The sequence below is a fragment of the Primulina huaijiensis genome, chromosome 13 (assembly GCF_012295235.1).
Source record: "Primulina huaijiensis isolate GDHJ02 chromosome 13, ASM1229523v2, whole genome shotgun sequence".
NCBI lineage: Eukaryota > Viridiplantae > Streptophyta > Magnoliopsida > Lamiales > Gesneriaceae > Primulina > Primulina huaijiensis.
Genome location: NC_133318.1, coordinates 16435041 through 16456562, shown reverse-complemented (window position 1 = coordinate 16456562; position 21522 = coordinate 16435041). Strand labels below are relative to the sequence as shown.

The window sequence follows — 21522 nt, the reverse complement described above, 5'->3', positions numbered from 1 at the left end:
ATATATTACTTTGGTCATATGTGTTGAGTTACGGAGCTAGACATACTTTTATCAAAGATTGATGAAAAATATACTCACACCAAATCAAAAACAACAATTTATTTATCGAATTATTTGAATTAAGTAATAAACTGATACTAAAATAGAATTAAAAAATTCATATTAATAAATTTCAATAATTTCTAACGATATTAAATCAAATAAGCTTATATAAGTATTCAATATATCAAAATGGTTTATTTACAAAATCATATGATATGACTATTTTAGCAATAAAAAAAAATTGATTTACAGAATGGAACCACAAATACTTAGCTAGGATTACAATATTGAAAATAGACCACAATTAATATTTATATAACCAAGATACTTAGAACACTAAACTCTTATGGGCGATATTTTCAAATAATTTTGTGAGACGGATATCCTATCTGACCCATGAAAAAACTATTTTTTTTTAAAATAAAAACTATTTTTCTAGGTATTGATCGGTTCGCGAGAGTGTCTCATAACAGACTTATTCTACCTAGAATTGTCGGATAAAAAAAAGTAACTAGAATTGCAATGGAAGTTGGGACTTTTAAATGTTAATCTAGAATTTCGGATTTATAAATTTTTAAGCTTTAGGATTTAAGAAGAATTAAAAAGAGGAATTTTTAATTATTTTGTTTTATTTTTATATAAAAAATGATAAATATGATATTTTTATAGAAAAAATTGAGGGACAAGTTTGCTTCAATATATAGCCCCACCCCCAACTAAATGTACTTCAAATTTTTTTTTTTAATTTTATTTAATTTTCTATAAGAATGTTGAGGTAACTTGAGGTAAAGAAGAATTAGTTAAATAATAATTTAATTTTAAAATTGTTAAAACGCTACAGCGCTTTTGTTTTACAAAATTGCACTTTTGCGCTGCCTCTAGCAAATCCGTAATTTATCTAATTGGAAAGTTTCTATGGTTCTCTATCTCAGGTCATTGCCCGTTCTCAATTCCATCTATTTTCTTTAATGATTGAGAATCCATGATTGAGTTTCTACCTTCAATTGATTCATGTAACAAATTTTTCGAGATGTTTCTGATTCATTTTAGGTCAAAGTTTGATTTTTTTTTTTTGGGGTAATTAGGGAAATTATGTCTGTTTCTTAAATGTTGAACTCCTGTAATTTCGTTCCTTGATTTGTATTTGTTTTTCGTGAAGTAGTACTATGATCATAATCCGAAATTGACGCAGCTCTTAATTGCTAAATATGTGAGAAACTTAGTATGGCAAGATGAGCTTTTGCTGACAATGATCTGCCTGTGTTTCGAGAATCTGATGAAGCAGTCTTTCTTTAAGAATATGCACTGAAACACAGTTTGTGTATTTCTCAATACGCAATTATCGAATTAATAATTATGGACTTGGGCAGCATTTAAAAACTTGTTAAATTTTATATATCAGTTGAAACCATGCAAGAGTGCTGACAAGTGGCTAATTCACCGCAAGGAAGTGAAGGTCCTGTTCAGGTTAATGAAGAGGCATGTAGGCAGAGAGAGATAATCCAAAAACAATATTTAGAGCTTATCAGTGAAAATTATCGTGGAGAAAGTTGATTCTTGTCCCTCTTGAGTTTCTTCAAATGTGCCAGCATTATTTTCAGTGTTCTTCCTTTGGACTTGCTCTGCTTCGCACCTTGAATCGTCTACAGTGCATGATGATTTAACTGGATGATTGAGCCAGTAAATTTCTGTAATGCCTGCAATGTATTTACTATTTTACATCATTGGGGGATTTTTTGGTCCCATGCACAGGACAACCCTATATGTTTATGCACACACACATGTTCAATATTTTTGCGATTTCTGGCACGATGAATGGAGGTAGTTTGGATGGATTAGGAAATCTCTGCTGTCCTATGGGGAAATTTTGGTGAATTCTTGTTATGCTTGCTGCAGATTACAGTTCAAGCTGTTCAACCAACTAAAGTTCCTCTGAATCAGTCAGATGCAGAAGCAGAAACAGTAACCCATGTGGATGCAGCTCAACGGCACAAACATAATGTGCCTGAAGTGTGGTCATCTGGAATCTGTGCTTGTTTTGATGATATGCAGAGCTGTACGATACTTTCTGCCTTGCGATCTTGATTTATAAGAAGCAAAGAAAGGGAATGCAGGGTGCCTTTTTGTGTAGCACAGGAAATATGTGATGATCATCCCTATAATTTTTTATTCTATCCTGCTAGAAGGCATGTCTCATAATTTATATATTAATGCATATGTAATTATCTCACATAAAAGATGTTGAATTATGACCAATACGAGTGAGATTGGAATCACCTTTTTTTTGAATGTAGTCTATTGTGGAAATCCTTGTGGAGGTTATGATAACTGTTTATTGTCCACTTAATGGAAAATAATTTCAATCTCACTTTTATTTATCCGTGCGACCTATTTTCTTTTCAAAAAGTTGAGAGATGTGTTTCTAGAGAAAGTACATTAAGCTATGCGAATGTTTTCACACTTGTGAAATCCTTGTTTCATTTTGTGACAGAGATTACTCAAGGTCAAACCTGACATCAATAAGAATTGCTTTTTAGTAAGACCGCCTTATGTTTCTCCTCAACAAAAGGGAACTCATAAACTGAATTATAATCGGACTTGAAGTGTGTGGGATCACATCAGGATTATCTTTACAAAATAGTTTATGGTGTTCTGGTATTTTCCTAGAGCTAATATGACTCTGTGGTATCTCAGCCTGATTTTATTATTTCCTAACTAACTTCTTCATTTACTGCTCAGGTTGTGTTGGCTTATTTTGCCCATGCTATCTTTTTGCCAAAAATGCTAAGTTTTTGTGGTCTGGAACTCTAATGGGATCTTGTGCAACTGATTTTATTTTGTGGTCTCTTATTAATTCCTTGTGCCGTGTGTTGGATGATGGCATCATGTGGGGGTTACCTGGATGCTTCTTGCATGCTGTGTGTGTTGCTACCGAAGGATATTAAGGTCAAAGTACAACTTGCAGGTATATCTTTGCATTCATGCTTTCATGTAGACTTTTTCATCATTCATGAAATCCAGAAAAACGAAAACAAGAAAATTTACATTTTCACGATATATGCATGTATCTCCTCTAAGAATTGTGGCCAACTTTTCTACCGTGGATGTTCGAGGATGGTTGACTTGGTTTTGTGCTTTTGGTTGTTTAATGTGGCTCTGATAGTTGAAGAGTTGGCCATAGTGCTGGTACCTTGACAATCCATCTGTGTTAATAATACAAAGAGTTGCATTAGTTCCAAGAAAGGCTTGGTTACTGAACTCAAATTCAGCTCAATGACTTTGAATACGGTCAACGTGGTCTGGTGTGATCCATCAATTGCCTTTGCTTGGTGTCTGAGCATTTAGAATTTTGTCTTTTTGTCAGCTGTGCACCTGCTGGAGTTATGTGGATATTACACAATGAATAGGGTTTGAACACTTCAAAAGGTTAACACACTAGTTGTTATGTCATCTCCTTGGATTCAACTAGCCTTGGCCATTGATGTCCTCGAAATTAAATACTTGTTTGAGTAGCTTGGGATTTTTGGATGTTGGAATTTTCCATCTCAAACTTTCATTTGAAACAGAAAAATGAGCTTCAGAGACAATTTTTCGTAATTTAAGTTTGTTTCCTTGTAGTGCTATAACTAATAACATCCATCATAATTACAAATAAAATACTAAAACTCATCACGATCCATTGCTACGAATGAAATCGTCATTGGCATTGATTTATCATGAATATTGTAATATCTTTTCGGTGTGACAACTCCAAGTATATTACAGGGACATGTAGTCTCTCGATGGTAATCTTTTATCATATATAAAACTTGAGCTTGACAGAGAGTCAGAGACAAAATAGTGTAATGATATTTTTTAAAAAAATTCATAAAATACTCATATTTCCTATAACAATACCCCAATCACTGAATTTTTTATCCAATAGAATTAACTCAACCGTATCATCATTGTTGGCTCGGGATCTATATCTTTGAGATAAAAAAATTATTTTTTCCAAATTTAATTTATATTTTTTTTTAATAAGACTACTCATATAAAAAGACAGACTGTACAAGTACGTCAGGCGTGCAGAAAGACATTAATATATATATATAGAAGATCTCTACCAAACTCGTTTAATGAACATAGACTCTTGAGTGATTTAAAATATGTTGGTTTTGGCTATAACTATAACTAAGTTATAAAAAGACAGTTTGTTTTAGATTGGTTAAAGATATCACACCCGAATTGAATTGTACCATAAGATTTATATTGGAAACAATCTTATGCATTGTTATAATTGGTACGATACTTTTTAGGATAAAAATTATAATCAAACCATGTGTTAGACGTCATGACTGCAATTAAAGATAAACATGTAGAAAATTAAACTTGAAACAAGATAGTTATTTCTGTGTGTTTTGGTGATGTTGGGATGTGCTAGTATTCATAGGAGTTTTCTAAAGATATTCAATGTTTAGTTTTAGGATTTATCGGAAGTCATGAATAATAAGCTCTATAAATTGAATATTTAATAGTAGGGTAACAATTTTTTTTATTGTTTTTGGATGCTTTAGTGCAAGCCTACTTATAGGCCTTGAAAAATCTAGATCTTTGCTACTCTAAAATTTTCTAACATCTTCTTATTCATTTTTCGCATATTATAATATTCTAGAACCTTTTATTATTATCATTAACATTATTTAGCAATGATAGCTCATGATCAAGAGCAGTCTATAATTTTTCATCACAATTTAAAAGCAGACATACATGTATTCTGTTTCGACAATTTTATCAGAACATCTCCTCCATTGAATTGGTTTCTTAATGTACTTGGGGATATTTACATATTGTGGTATTTATTGTCTAAAGATTGAGTAATAAATAATTGAAAATGCATCTACTTATTGAAAAAATCCTTGCTTTTTTATGACGTAAGAATCCATACATGTTATCTTTTGGTATGCATTGGATAAACCCTTAGGTTATTGCAATATTTTGCAAACTATGTTAGTCTCGTAAACCACACTGGATAAACTCGTCCGAGAAGGTGTTGGTCGGAGGAATCGAACTCCTAACAAATGGTCAAACTCTCACCTATTCTACTAACTCGAACATCTCCTTATGGGTAAGAAATCCTTAGTTTCTGTGTAAGCATTGGGATGATTTTTGGCAATTTTGGTCATTTATATTGTCGAATTTCAGTGTTAATATTTTTAATGTATATTTTTTTATAATCTCTCTTTTTTTGATGTGGCACAGACATATCATTGACGTATACGGTGCACATGAGCATTCTAATGCACTTCTCAATTCTCACACGTCAAGGGTTTCTTCAATAATTTTATTAAAACATTTCCTACAGGAAAATTCATGCTAACGAGGACTTGAATATTTAATTTTAATGATTTATTAACATGGTTTAGAAAATCCAATATTTTTGTTAAATTTATCATGCTGTTTAAATATGTCATTGTTAAAACTAAAAGTTTGCTGCCAGGATAAACTTTGACTAAAAACGATGTAAAAAATAATAAAAGAGGGGTCGATGTTTACACTATATTACAAAAATATATATGGCTGTCATTATAAATTAAAGTTTCAGCTTCTTTCTAAATAATTTGTTAGTTAATATTTTGGTCCACTGATATTTTCTATTTTGGATACTGATCCAGTAAGTTATGGAAGTTTAATTTTAGTATTATAAATTTTGATTTTTTTCACTTCTAGTTCTATTTCTCTGGAGTGCTGAAGTTGCAGCATAAAAATATTAACGCGATATCGAAAGATGTCGACATGACATCAGAAATTGCTGAGTTATTCAAAGCTACAGCTGCAATTTGAGCAAAATAGCCAAACTTAAAAACCAATTTACAAAAATCAAACTTTGTGTTAAAATCATTGAAATTTTAAAGACAAATTAATTAAATCGAATTTTTCTTTATTTCTGATGTTCCTGTATATATATCGAATATAGACATTCATATTTGAAAAATATTTTCAATTGTTATAATCTAATTTATTAATGGATGTCTCGGCTTATGTATACAAATCAATCATAATCATGTGAACCTGCCTTTGCTCTTGCATACATTATTATAAGTTAGCAATAAATTTTGGTTTATGACAATCTGAAGGTAAATCACACCACGATAATTAATAAATCAAATCTGCATAAATATATAATGACTAGAAAAGGATCCAAGAATATCACGGGCCTCTTGACCCAGTGACATCAAGTACTGTCCAGAAAATGAGACAGATCTCCAGTTTGAGATCATCAACTCCTACTCCTCTAGCATTAATGATAATAAAAAAATCCAAGAACCATAATAACGAGGAAATAAGAGAGAGATTACTCTAATTTTCGAGAAATCGTCAAAATATCTTCTAAGTTGATCTATTTTGAGTTTTTTTTAATGAACTTTGGACTTAGAATTTTTCAAGTTGAAAAAGATTGGATCATTATCTTGTAAGTTTGTCCTATTTTTACTTTTTGTCATATTTTCATCGTAATGTTGACACAAGTAATTAATGGATTTGACAAATTCTCTCCAACCAAAATAATTAGTCTTTTATTTGTAACTTTCTTCCTATCCCAAACATATTGATATATATATAACGACATGTTATAAATTTAAGAGGTGCATGTTTGTTAATGAGTGGTATAACATCATGGGTGTTTATAATCCATTTTTTTTATTAGTTTATTATTCGATGTGGAACATTTGTAACTTTATCAAACTCTTTAGAAACCGACATCCGCGATAGCCTACTTAGATGGATTTCACACACCTTTCAGTATCTAGTGCATGCACCACCATGCACCTTAATCTATCCTATAACTTTCTTTTTTTACACAATTATTGACACTAACGATGATCGTCCTTTTTCAAATCGTTTTTTACTACGTCGACTCTTAACGAGAGTACTAGCGACTAGCGTTAAGTTATCAACCCAAGAGTCGCTCCATATAAAAGATCAGTTTGTCTATTTGGTAATATAAACTAATGAATTTATAAACTACTCTTTACTAATTTTAATATTCGATACGAGACATTTGTAACATATAACATAATCAATGACATTGAATTGGGTAACGTAAGAAATGAGTTGCATCAAACGATATAGATCAACAATAAGGTACTCTGTGCTCACATTAAAGTTTGTATTAAAATACTCGTCCCGATTGAGTTGGCATGTGGAAAACTTTTATTGATTATTATTATTTAAAAAAAAAATAAAATAAAAGGATTCTGCTCAAAGCTTGTGATATAATAAACTGCATGGTTTCTTCGGGGACATTAGGTTGTTGCCGACGTGACCATTATTGAATCATGCATAAATATTATAAAATTATCAAGCTGAAATTATATTTTTTGTCCCTGTATTTTTAATTTTAGATCATGTTATTGGTCAAATCACAGTCAACTTGTATTTTTCTCAGTCTTTGTGTTTTTCACATATGAGTGCTAACATGAAGTCGATCGCGTTATCAATTTCTTGCTTCAAGTTAGAATTTTTTGATACCATGTCATTATTTTTGAAGTCACGTCAGAACACGTGTAAAAAATGATTAAACTTGAAAAAAGTTCGAACTAGTTAACTAAAACCGTTGGTTGATCGACGATAGGATAAAAAAACATGTCAGTTGCATAAAAAGAATTTGAATGTAATTTTCTCGAATAATAAAATTTTAGAAAGTTATAAATGTATATATATATTTATTTGGATGGAGGAGACTTGAACATGAATCCTCTCAATATGTATGAAAGTATGGTGCCTTTTATAAGACAAATTGTCTTGAGCTAAAAAGTTAACATATTAAGGTGCACCATTGATGTTTCTCTCTTTGGCAGTACCGTACATCACTTTTAATTATCTCCTAAATGCAATGTACATAATTTAAACGATTAAAAGGAAAATAAAATACAACACGATTTCTATTAATTACTATATATTATGGTAACAACAAATTTAAAATTTGAAAATTTTAGTCTATTATATCTGTTTTTAACATTTTCGTCATTTTTTCCAGGTAATGCTAATGTGACGTTGACGTGTGTAGAATGTCACATCAACATTTTCGATGGAAAAAAACTCAAATAGTTAAAAATTATGAGATATTAGACTAAAATTGAAATTTGATGACATATAAGGACAAAAAAAAAGTAGACAAACATTACGAGATCAGAAATACAATTTTCCTGCAAATTCTCTCCCCATTTTTTCAGGGAAAACAAAATCTAGAAATCCCCAAAAGCAGGTTTCTTCCACTTGAAATCAAGAATTTCTTGGAACCTGAAAATAAATTGAAAGATAATTAATCAAGCAGATTATTAAAGTACTGTACATGTGGGCAAAGAGATACCGAGTATAAAATCCATCATATTCTTTTTTTCAAAGTTCAATAAAAGCATGGAATTTGGAGATACATACCATTTCCCAATTTACGTTTCTGTTTGCTTATTTATTTATTACATTTCTTGCACATATATATATGTATATATATGTTTTATTTGAAATTATTTGAATTTTACAAAGCCCAAAACCCTTCTGGAAAAAGGCATTTTATGGTGATATTTATAATTCATTTCGGATTAGTATTAATTTTCTATTTAAATTAATGAAAAATTCTTGAAAATAAATAAATACAAAGGCGACGATGATCATGGAACTCACTATTCCGTATGCGTGTTTATATAACGTGAATTATATTATTAATAATATTGAACGCAATTTTCAAGGCATAATTTTCATAAATTAATAAATCAAGAAAACAATAAAAAAAAGAAATAATTATGTATAATTAATTAATTACCAGAAAATAGCTTTCACCATGCTGCAAGCTGTGCACCAGAAATCCATACTCATTGACTTGCAATGGCATCCCTGACGAATGAAATAACACAAATTCCCCCCCAAACATCGCCTTAATGTCAAAAGGCCCCCTACTCACATCTGTTGCTACTCCATTTATAAACACTGTGATCACTCCTGAAATATAGAATTTATATATTTGGTTTGAATCAATTCTAGTTTATGGTATTATTTCGATAAAAAAAATTAAAATTCGGAATATATTCAACAAAAAACAAAATAAAAACCTCTATAATATCATATTAATAAATGTATATATGTAAATTTATTTAACTAAAAACAATTTTCAATTCGCAATTCAAATATATATACAGCTATTTGTGGCGTGAAAGCTAGGGTTTACAACTTTTCATGGAAGTGAGATGAAGTTTGATCTTCATCTCTTATAAAAGATTATCAACTTATGACATGCATGAGATTTTAATATATTATTTTTATGTACGTACCTGGAGTTTGATATTGCAAATTTGAAGCATCGGAGTGTCCAAAAATTGAGTTTTGGTCCAGTTCTTGGAGGCCCGGCGAATACAAGAAAAAATCATGAAAATTATAAGAAACAGCGTGATCACTTTCACTGATCCCACGAGATATTGAAGAAGAGCCCGATCCCACCAAATTACGGGAGCTTGTGTTCATACAAAAAGAATTTGCTGCAAATCCACCTGCAGCCACGCCTCTGTTTTCATACTGAATCTCCCGCTGTGGAGCTCGCGGAGGCTCTCCTGTGGCGAGGGATTCCTGGATTTGCCGCTGCCTACGGCGCGACCGGGAGCGGCGGTTCTGGAACCAGTAGAAGACATTGGCGTCGCCTACGGAGCCAAACTTCTCGAGCATCTTTCGGATCCTCACGGTGTCGTTCTTGGGTGGATTCACCATCCCGCTGTTGAAGATTGATTCAAGAATCAGGATTTGTTCTGGCTTCGGTGTCCACCGCGACCGAACCGGCTCCTGTCTCTGATCGGCGGAGGCTTCCACGCCAAGACTCGGACGTGTGGCGGTCATGTCTTGGGCTTGACTATACATGGTAATTAAGAGTTTAAGACGGTGGTGAAAATTCAAGAAAACGACGACTTATTTGTCACATACAAGTCTTGGAGTAATATTCGAAGGGTTTCTAGCAAGAGTATTTAAAGACTAGGTGAGGCTATCAAATATTCTTTCCTATACCATGTCGTAGGAATATTGGGACAACAATAAGAGTTTGTGATTTATTTTATTTTTTTGGAGCCTCGAATCCAAAACCTCGGTATCAAATCATGTATTATAAACCGTGTTCTAAAAGATATACGATGGATGGTCATCCACCACTCTGATTTTTAGAAAATCGATATCTCTGAACGCTGGTAAAAAAGTCCTAGGCAACCCTTAGGAAAATATATTGAAATACTAAACTAGTTAGTATATATTGTTTAGGGATGGGAAAAATACCGAATTTTCGGTATACCGTACCGAAAAATATCAAATTTATCAAAATTTTTGGTATACCAAAAATTTCGGTACGGTATGGAATTTGAAATTTTCGGTATATACCGAAATATCGAAATAATATATATAAATTTAAAAATATATTTTTTGTATAAAATGATATATATCGATACCATACCAAAATAAAGAATATAACTTCTGTTTGGACTCGTCATGTTGAAATAGTCCAAATCAAAGTTCATTAAAGTAACTCGACTCATAGTTGAGAATTTAAACTGTTGAGAAGTCTTATCTCTATAGCCTAACCTTACAGTTAGCTAGAAGACTGGATGTTGAGCCTCGACTTGTTGAAAAGCTGACAGGCTTCAGAAATCACAGGACCTCATACATTGTTGCAAAGATAGCGGATGAAGAAGTCACATGTGTTGTGATTGAAGTTTATTGGTGTTGATTGATGTCTTGGATCTCCAGATACATGTTACGGTTGGTATTTATTGTCTTTATGAATTTGTTTTGTATATATCTTTCCTGGTCTATTTGACTGTCTTGGGAGATTTGTTTAGTATTGATAATCATTGTCCTTGAAATTACAAGAGAATGAATTTTTTTATATATATTTTCGGTATGACGGTATTTACCGTGCCGAAAAATGGGTAAGGTAACGGTATCATTTTTCTCATACCAATATTTTCGGTACGGTATACGGTATCCGAAATTTCGGTACGGTATTGTCATTAGTTTAACAATTGTTTTCAAAATGTTAGCAACACAGCTGCCTTAAATTAAGAATTAGAAAATTTAACCCTTTAACTAATCTGGAATTTAAACAGACCATATAATGTTCATATTTCGTGTAACATTCGCTGTTACATTAACAATTAATTATCACGTGTTAGATTTTTAATTGTGTGATAGTTTTCTAAATATGCAATTTGATATACGTGCGTATCAATGATGAATGTGGAGATGGATGTTACTAGTTAAAGCAATCACTTAATTTAAAGCTATAATATCCTAAACAAAGTTGCAATTTGTTTTTTCGTAACTTTAATTAGGATTTTTTCGTAATAACATTGAAATATACAATATTACATGATTGACATCAACACTCTCGTGAAAAATGAATAAAATTGCGAAACTGATTATAAAATTTACTAAAAAATGAAAGATACAAGACCGAGATCCAATTCAGGCAACATCGAGGATAAAAAACTTAGTGAAACAATATACAATACCAGAATTATAATTTTCCGAAATTTTTATTGCCTCTTGTTCTTATGCCTCATGTGGTTGGAGCCGAAAATATTGAACTCTTTGATTATTCTAAAAAAATAATAATAATAAAGTGTTATTTCATCTTGTTAAAAATTATATTATCATGCATAAATTCAACATAATCCCCCCTTAAATTCTGGTCCTTGTTCGATCGGGAGAAAAAAAAAAAAGAGTCGATATGGTATATGAAACCTGATAGCCTCTTAATAATAATACTATAAAATAGGCCTATTTTACGAGCTAGCTTGAACTTTAGAAAAGTGATTTCTACCACGATATCAAAGTCAACCAACATTATTAATTAAAGATTTATGAAAATATTTTACATTATCCAATGTTAAACGATACATGTCCTAATATACATTCTAAATGATCATAATTATCATTTAACATTAAATGATAGATGCTTTAGCNAATTCATTCCATCCATAAAAAATAATTAGTTTTGATTTCACCTTAAATATAGAGGAAAAATAACAAAATTCTTTTTGAAACATTGATCTTATTTTGATTTTAGTCCTCTATTTAGTCAGATTTCAGTTTATTTGCATTCAATTTGTTTATTTTTAGTAATTTAAATATTTTTTTATGTTGGAACATTGTTGTGACAGCAAATTGATACAATATTCAATGTTACATCAGTAAAATTGTTAGAATATTCATGATATTACCCTAAGTATAAGTTTTGGTGATTGATAAATAACATTATCGAGTTGTTTTCAGTCCAGCCGCTCGTTAATTGTATTTCAGGATTTCAGACCGTTGGATCAGTTTAAGCAATCAAACAAGTGCATTAGAAGATCCATTTGCAAGCCCCGTAGAATGTCTGAACTCTAGTTACAATATATCATATACCAAAGTGACTGGCAGTACACGTGTTCAAACCGCTAAGATCTAACTGCACTGTCACTTGTCAGAAATGAGTTATTTCAAATAGATTACACAAGTATCCTATCAACTCTCAAATTACAGAAAGTTATCTATTTCGGAATATGGTGTGTCAGCCTTACAAAAAAACAAGAGCTTAAAATCGCAAAAGCACAAGAAACATTAAATGAGAATTTAATGATACGTACATCGACTGAAAGAGACATGTCTGTTTTGTCGGATGATAGAACAAAAGATCACTGAAAAGCAAATCCGACCGTTGGAGCATTTCAACTATAAAAATACATAATTTTTGAAGAAAGCAACCACAATCATTTTTACAGAAACTAAACTATTATTAAGTCCACATTCTTAAAGATATTTGAGCACACTTAATCTTTCGATATCAAGCTGTTCACTTATCACACTCTTATCAATTATATTATATATCATTTCGTGTTATACTAACAACCTAAGCTGTAAAAACCGACCGTTGGGTTTTAGTATTGTTGTCTTATGAACAAATGGTTCTTAAACATCAACATTTGTAAATTGATCATTAAGAGTTTTCAGTCTAGGCAGTGATAATTTCTATCTAGAGTGGGTTGTTGTAAGACGTTGTAAAACCAAAATGTTTTAGTGGAAACCTTCCTAATGAAAGAATGAGTGATGTATAAGTTTCCGAAAATCCATCAAAAATATTTATGTTATTTTTTAAACACTTTATATTTTTTCCAATCATAGTTCTAACTGTTTGTTGCTAAACTATCAAATATAGTTATCACTAGTCAAGCAACACATTATGCACTTACTCACATTTTAGTGGTTCTGCTAATCTAACCGATTTCTTAACAATTTAAAAACTGTTAAGAACGACACGAAATTCAGAAAATTTTATGAGAGTTTATTCAACCCTCTCAACTATAATGTGAGCTAAAAAAAATTTAATAATAAATAAATAACTTTATTATACTAGAAATTGAAATATGACTAAATAAACTATCAAAACAGTACGACACTTTGCTAGTCCGTTGTGAATGTATAAATTATGACCATCTTATAACATGTATTAAAGTTGAGTCTTGTTAGGTGTTATATATCATATGTATAAGTAGGGATGTAAATGTTTGTGAGCTATTCGAAACTCGATTCGATAAAAACTCGTTTGAGCTCGTTTAATGAGACTCGTTAAGATAAACAAATCAAACTCAAGCTTTACAGTATTCGGCTCGTTAGCTCGTGAGTAAGTTCATGAGTAATCTTTTAGATGAAAAAATAATAGTTTTGATATTTGATTTATTGATTTTGCATATTATTTATGAAATATATAGAAAAATCTATTAAATTTATTTATTATAATAAATTTACAAATTTTAATAAGAATAATATATTTTGCTTTAAATATATAATTTATTTTTAATTAATTTAATGAAAATTTAAATGTATAATTCATATTTATTAAGCTTGTTTAGGCTCGATAAAGGCTTGAATAAGCTCGTGAGTCATGCATATATTCGTTAAATAAAGCTCGAGCTCGGCTCGATTATAAACGAGTCAAGCTCAAATATTCAAGAGTTCGGCTCGACTCGGCTCGGCTCGGCTCGGCTCGGCTCGATTACATCCTATAAGGTTTTTGGAGTTTTTTTTATATATGAAAGATAGTCATCCTCCTGGCTAATTGTGTCAAAGAAAGGAAAAGTGCGATAGTTTTTCTAGGATGAAGTGCATGCAATTATTTGAGTATGCATTTAATTCTTCTGAGGTCACTCACGGTTTCACACTTTTGTATTTATTTATTTTTATTTTTATAATATATTAAATCAACGGTCACCAAAATTTGATTAATTAATGCAGCCATTAACGTACAATAAACCAATTATTGTGGTCAGAAAATTCGTATTAATTAATAGAATATAATATTTATATCGGTTAGTGGAACAATCATTCACGCTCAAATGGATTAGTTTCTTAAATATTTTTTTATTAAACAATTATCAATCTTTTAAATATTATTAATATGAATAATAATAGAATTAATTTTGTTTTTATTATTATTAGTAATATAAAATTGTAATGATTTTCTTGTCAGAATTGCCTGTCCTTGTTTGCTTATGCTTCATTTGTAAGACATAATTTATTATAAACATTTACACATGCGTTGCCCAAATTAATTAATTTGGACATATTAATTACATCAACATGCAGATTGTTTCCATTAATTAATTGTTTTGTTTTCCTATCGAGAAATTATTATAGCATGAGTTCACGTCTTGAAAACCCACAAACTGTTCAATTTTTTTAAAATTTTTTTTAATCCAAAAACCCATAAATTGTTTAATTAATTAATTTTAAAAATAAGTTCGATTACCATATTCTTAAATTTACTTATATTATACCAACATGGCTTAGCTTGTAGGTCAAACTATAACCAAACTTTGTCTTTCAACACTCGGGCCGAGTATTTTGACAAAGGGATCGATTTTTTATTTGTGCTGTAAAAAGTTGCGTACGTGAAGTGATAGAATTTTGAAATACCAAAACTTATAGTTTTTTTTAAAATAGATATTTATGAAATTTAAAATTTTTAGTTAATTGTTATTATTTATACTATATGCTATATTATACTATATTATTAAGGATGATGTGCTTAAAATAACTAAAATTTAGGATCATGATATGTTTTTGATAGATTAAACATATCATTCTTCTCAAATTACAAAAAATATTGTATTTTATTTAATAAAAATATCTTGAAAATCTAATTTAATAAATTTATATATCTTGATTAATGCTCATACTCGCTCACTACATTTGCTAATTGTCCTATATATATAGAGCTGGTGATATCAAGGCAAATCAAATCTTTTAAATCGTATAATAACTTAAGCACCATGTTTCGATTATTCTATTCAGTAGAGATAATTATTATACTCAACAATCTCAAACTCGTTAATTACACTCTTTTCAAGCAACGAAAATAAAACCCGTGATCTTAACTCTGATATCAATTGTAGAACCGAACGCTTGCCGTTTCAACAAAAGATATAGCTGATGATAATAGTGCAACTCAAAATTTTTAAGCCGTACAACAGCTCAAACAACATATTTTGATTGTCCAACTCAATAAAAATAATTATTGTATTCAACAATCTATTTCTCAATAATTAATAAAAGTATATACATATCAGATATGCATGAAATATTTTTAGTGGAATGTTTGCATTTTGAAATCAAAGTGATTTTAACTTTTTGTCGCACGCACGAGGCAATGTATTTGATAGGAAACAAAGTGAATATGTGCGTGCACATACACTCCAGGTCCCACCAGTTTAATATCCAAACGCTAATAATTATTTATAATTAATTTTTTTTATAATAAAATATTAAACAAAATTCAACTAGTACAATATATACACAATGCAGATTTGTAGTTTATTAATTGCATTAATTAATATTAAATATTTGGATGACTTAGATCACGCAGGGGGTGGTAAAAAATTAGATGAAAATTCAAAGAAAATTGACGTGAAATAAATATTAAAGTACGTCAAAATAGTTATTTTAGCAGATAAAAAACAATATATAGATATAATCTAAAAATAAAATATTAGTATACCTGTGAATTGATATATATTTTATATCATATTCGATCAATAATATGTCCATAGACTATGACATATTTGTTTGAATCACCAATTATTACTTTATTAATGTTTTGGGGGAAAAACAATATATATATATCTCTCGTGGTGTAGTAATTGTTGAGAAAATATTTCAAATATAAATAATTTGTGAATGAATTCCAAAGCACGTTTGCAACGCTTTCTTTTAAGAAATATTTTCTCTTTCACTTTATTCACAGGAATATGAAAAATTTCTCTCAGGATACAATGGAGATATTCTATATTTATCGGTGACTAAATCAAATCAAAATCCAACAAAACAATTTGTTCGTCTTGATCTAATGATGTCATATATATAGAAACGAAAATTCGATTCAGAACAGACGCGACTCTTCATCAAACATTGCACCCTTTCATGAAAACAAATCATGAAACAAGTTGTTGTTTTCAAAGAGTTGTCTTACCCCTTGCGAATGATTGTGTGGTTTCTGAAGAGCTTTTGGGAGGCAAGCCCTCACGAGGTGGCTCTGCCCCTTCGACCCCCGCGACCTGACCGGACAAGTCGATTCCCGTAATTTTTCGCAGCGGTAAACACAGTTCGTTATCGATGAACTAAATAGTTATGAAAATTGTTCTAACAGTAATTGCCCATATTAGATTTAAAGAACGATCAAGACTTGGATTATTATATAGTTTAAATATTTGCAACACTACCACCGATTATTTTATTTTTTTTTTGCTAAAACGACAAGTCATCGATTCTACGCATAATTATATAATGTATCGAAAGAGAACTTCACCAACGCAAAGCCATCAGCTCTACAGCATCACACATGGTGTGTATGGCAACACAAACCAAAAGTGTCCATCATCATGTATTGTGTGCGCAAAAGAAAGAACCAAAATGTCTGGTATGTCTCCCCTTTTGTCTAATTGTTATTAGTATTAAAACGATACACGAGTTGTGTGCTTGCACAATTATAAAAATTAACGAGGAATCATATTTCAATTTGAGGATTTGGCAAAAAAAATGTTAAAATGGAAAAAAGATTGAAAAAAATGTTCATACCATAAGACCGATGGTGTCACCCTTAATATAGTAGAATAGTAAATATTTAAAATTTCAAATAAAAAACTTCAAAATAATTCAAATAATATTATTATATTTCAAAATATATGTAAAATAATGTCCCAAGTGTGAGAGCAGTCAGGTCCTCTGCTATGAACTTTTATTTATTTAATTTTTTTGAGGAATGAAATTATTGTTTTCTGTGTGTCCTCTAATTTTTTCAGACTTATTACAAGGTTTTTTTTTTTTTTTTTTTTTTTTTTTTTTTTTTTTTTTTNTGGGACATTACGCAACTACTTTGTTGATAAACATGTTGTGCCCAATAATTATTTGGGGACATCGAACCAAATATGTTCTTCGAGTTCATATACGAACGATTTAAGATATTGAAGTTATATTATTAATAATAAATATATTTTTTGGTAAAACGAAAAATATTGAATTTTTAATGACAACTCTTGTACGCGCCACTGCATGATTAGGTCAAGAGTTTTCAAACAAGTAGGGTGTATTTAAATCTCTGATTTATCGATAGTTTATAGTACATCTGACATAAAATAATTAAGTTTAAGACTAAATCTCGAGTTTGAGATCTAATTGTAACAAACATATCTACTAGTAAAAAAAAATCTTGGACTTTGAAATTCTTGGATTTGGAATTCTTTTGTACAAATTAACGTGTTCTAAGGTTGGGCTCATTACCATCTTTTCATTAAAGGATCTGGTGTTGGGTTATTTTGCCCATAAAAAATATTAGCCCGGTTTAAGCATAATCCGGTTGCATGTAACTAATTTGGGCCGGTTTAAAAGTGGATCGACATGAACCCAGCCCAAAAGTCCGATATGAATGATTCTACTTATAACAGGCAAAATGCATACTCTTTTATTAGGTGACTTGGTCTCCTTCCATTTAAACCCTTAATTAACGTTTAGTAATGATTCTATTTTAAACTAAAATAATGATTGGAGCAAAGAATGTTGAATTTCCAGCTCTCATGTTGATGAAGCAGTGAGCGTTTAACAAGTAATTACGAGTCCGATTTCCGCTACAACACTTTTTCGGACGAGCATGTCTTTCAGAGTTTGTCCAGTGCGTTAACCTGACTAACGTTGTTTGGCTACCGTATTAGTATAGAGTTTACCTAATGTGTACTGAAATGTAGAAATTGTAGGTTCCATGTTATGTTTTTTTTTTAAAAAAAAAAAAAAAAAAGCAAAGAAGAAGAAGACTCTTTCGTTGCCAGTTTATTCCCTTCGCCGAATGGTTAATATTATTTCAGAAATGATTACATTTGATCCATTGGTTTCATTATGTATATATGTGTGTGTGTAGTTCTATTTTTATAAAATATTATTTAGCTAAGAATTAAGTCATAGTATTAGAAACTTCAATTAGTTAAACATTATATTTCAAAATATTAAATTAAGATCCATGTAGCGACGGTATTTGTTTTTATACAGCGACATTGTTCTCTCTTTCCGCAAAGGTTTAAGAAATCATCGGTATTTGGCTACGGTCTACAATAACCTTAGCTAAATATTGCGCCAGTTTTCATGAACCGTCCGTGGCGATGTAGCGACTGTTTATATAAACCGGCTCTATGTAGTCACATAGTTTAAACTGAGCTCTATGTAGTCACGATAGTTTAAACTGAGCACATTTAACAACGATTTATGTAAACCGTGGATACTTTTACATGAGCAACGATTTTTTTAAAACCGTCGCATAGTTCACTGAATCGTGACATGCCGCGACAATTATTTTTGTACCGTCAACTATCATTGTCAGTGTTTTGTTAAACTGTAGCAAAATATAGGGACAGTTTTTTTCTAAACCGTTGCAGGTTATGTAGTTATTGTTTGAAGCGGATGCAGTCACGTTTTTTTTTATAGACAATTGCTTTTTTTTTTTAGTGGCACATAAATACAAAATAAATACACTTAGTTAAAGCAACATATTATTTATTTAAATTGTAAACTTAATAAGGAAGAACTTAAGTTTGTTTGGATTTGAAACTTTTGAAGTGTGATTTGATCTTTCAAACAAAATTATACTATATATTAAATTGGAGAAAACCCCAAGGTTGAGTTTGGATTAATGGATTTAAAATCCATGAATTTTAAATACGGTCTAATGAATTTTTGTTGCTAGAGAAGTAAAACATAATCTTCGAATCTATTTTTTTTACATATTTATATAATATTTCATGTTAATTTAGATGAATTTTAAGCTTACCCAATAATAATGTCATCTGAAATCTATTTTACTTTGAATCACTAATAAATAAATAAGTGAAATATAGATTTAAAATATGATTTATTGTTTAATTGTAAACAATAAAACTATAATCAAATTACATGATCAATTCCAATCAATCTACCCAAGTACTTCTCCCTAATGTAATGCTATTTTTCTATGTACTCGATTGGTAACCCAAATTAGTACGAATTATGTAACGTCAATTATAAATAGTATGAGTTTAGAAATATTTTAATAATTTCTTATCATAGCTAAAATATTGTTCATAAAATAAATCACAAGAAAAAATAGTGGAATACAAGGAACCAATCATAAGAAAAAGAATTACAGTGATCGGATTATAACTTCATGATACATTAATTATATTTTTATTTAATTTAATAAAAATATCATGAAAAGCTAATTTAATAAATTTATATCTCCTCAAACCGAATAAACTTGATCAGTAAAAAAAATTCCGAAATTCCATACGAGACGCGCTGGAGACAATTATTGCATTTAACAATCTCTCACTCATTAATTACACTCTTTCAATCAGTAAGAATCGAACTCGAGACATTGACTCTAATACCAAGATAAAACTTTACCAAAATTTATAGCTGATGATAATGATACAACTCAAAATTTTTAAACTACACAACAACTCAAACAATATGTTTCTATTACTCTACTTAATAAAGATTACATTCGTTTTAAAATATCACTATGCAACCTATTACATGTTTCTAGCAAAAGAGTCATATATTTTTTCAAATAAATATTACGGGAAAGTTACAAATTTAAATACATCCAAATTAAAATAATTAGCACAACTTTAAATCTCACATGACACATGGAGATCCTTGATTGGTCAGCACAACACATGAGGCCTTTCCCATGATGGAAAGGCGTAGGAAAGGCATGTGATTTTCTCCTTGAAGCAATGTAATCTTTTTCTTATTTAATTACGAAATATATAAAATAATTAATTGTCAAAGAGATTTGTCGCCAACTTTACTTGCAAATCAATTTGAAGCTCTATCATTTACAACTTGCAAGCGTATTACACAAAAAATGTCTAGGAACTAACCACATTTTGACAGGCAAAAACTTGTGTGAGACGGTTTCACCGGTCGTATTTTGTGAGACAGATATCTTATTTTGGTCATTCATGAAAAAATATTACTTTTTATGCTAAGAGTATTACTTTTTATTGTGAATATCGATAGGATTGACCCGTCTCACAGAAAAAGCTTCGTGAGACGGTCTCACAAGAGACCTGCTCGTTGACTAAAATCCAATTTTATAGTTAGGTGATTTGATTAAATTCGCTCTTAATTAGGGCACGATTTATGTCTACAGATCCATTGAAATTAATTAACAGAGTCACAGAGACTAGCATAGGAAGTAACAAGATAATCCGAAAATAATAAAAATCGATTAGAATCAGTTTTATGTACAAATAAAACGAAATACATGGAATTCTGTAAGATTTCGAATTGGTTTCAGATCAAAACTACGATGGTAGATTGTGAAAACTCTAATATTAGTTAGTTTCATATTAGATTTAAATTTGTGTGCATGGTTTCACTTTGTGTATACATGCATTTTCGATTTTTTTGTTCTATAAAAAATAATAATATTTATGTTTTTGTAAACTTTATATTCGATATATTTTGTGTTGTTTATAATTATAAATATTGAATGTTATTTCATTATATTATACTAAAGAAAAAGTGCATGTGTTAGACTTGTTTAATGGGATGAAATTTCTGCTCAAGATGAAGAAAACTGGTAATTTCAAGAAGAAAAAAAAAAGGGAAATCGCATACCTGCTATTTTTTTAATTTATCTAATTAATTACCCAAGTAAAAATTGTTTTAAAAAAAATCACAGACAAGGATTGGAATTTTAATTCGTTCAAGAAAATCAAAATATTTTTTTATTCCTCTCACAAATAGGTATTTTAAAGTTTGAAAATATATTATTTTGGATTTCAATAAAATATACACAATAATAAAATTATTTTCGGAAATGATAAAAAGTTCATGTTCTAGCCACAATTGATAGTATCATTATCTATTCTTTTATTTTAAAAAAATATTAGAACCACATCTCTGGAA

The 21522-nt window shown here is 30.1% G+C and overlaps 1 protein-coding gene and 1 pseudogene across 1 annotated transcript; one reads left to right on the top strand and one right to left on the bottom strand.

Annotated features, from left to right (window-relative positions):
• The first annotated feature begins 1857 nt into the window (after positions 1-1857).
• On the top strand, positions 1858-3628 carry LOC140991271 (protein PLANT CADMIUM RESISTANCE 10-like; annotated as a pseudogene).
• Positions 3629-8159: 4531 nt separating this feature from the next.
• On the bottom strand, positions 8160-10081 carry LOC140990950 (WUSCHEL-related homeobox 11-like). The gene is made up of 3 exons (XM_073460839.1): positions 9348-10081; positions 8843-9018; positions 8160-8322 (listed from the first exon to the last, which is right to left on the bottom strand). The coding sequence occupies exons 1-3, from the start codon at positions 9922-9924 to the stop codon at positions 8305-8307; spliced, it is 771 nt and encodes a 256-aa protein (XP_073316940.1). The 5' UTR covers positions 9925-10081; the 3' UTR covers positions 8160-8304.
• Positions 10082-21522: the final 11441 nt, after the last annotated feature.

What these genes read in the sequence shown, in the direction of transcription:
- LOC140990950 (XM_073460839.1), bottom strand. Translation starts at nt 9,924, where the DNA reads ATGTATAGTCAAGCCCAAGACATGACCGCCACACGTCCGAGTCTTGGC. An exon ending in TTTGCAATATCAAACTCCAG is followed by an intron (nt 9,019 to 9,347) that starts GTACGTACATAA and finishes TCTATATTTCAG; the next exon opens with GAGTGATCACAGTGTTTATA.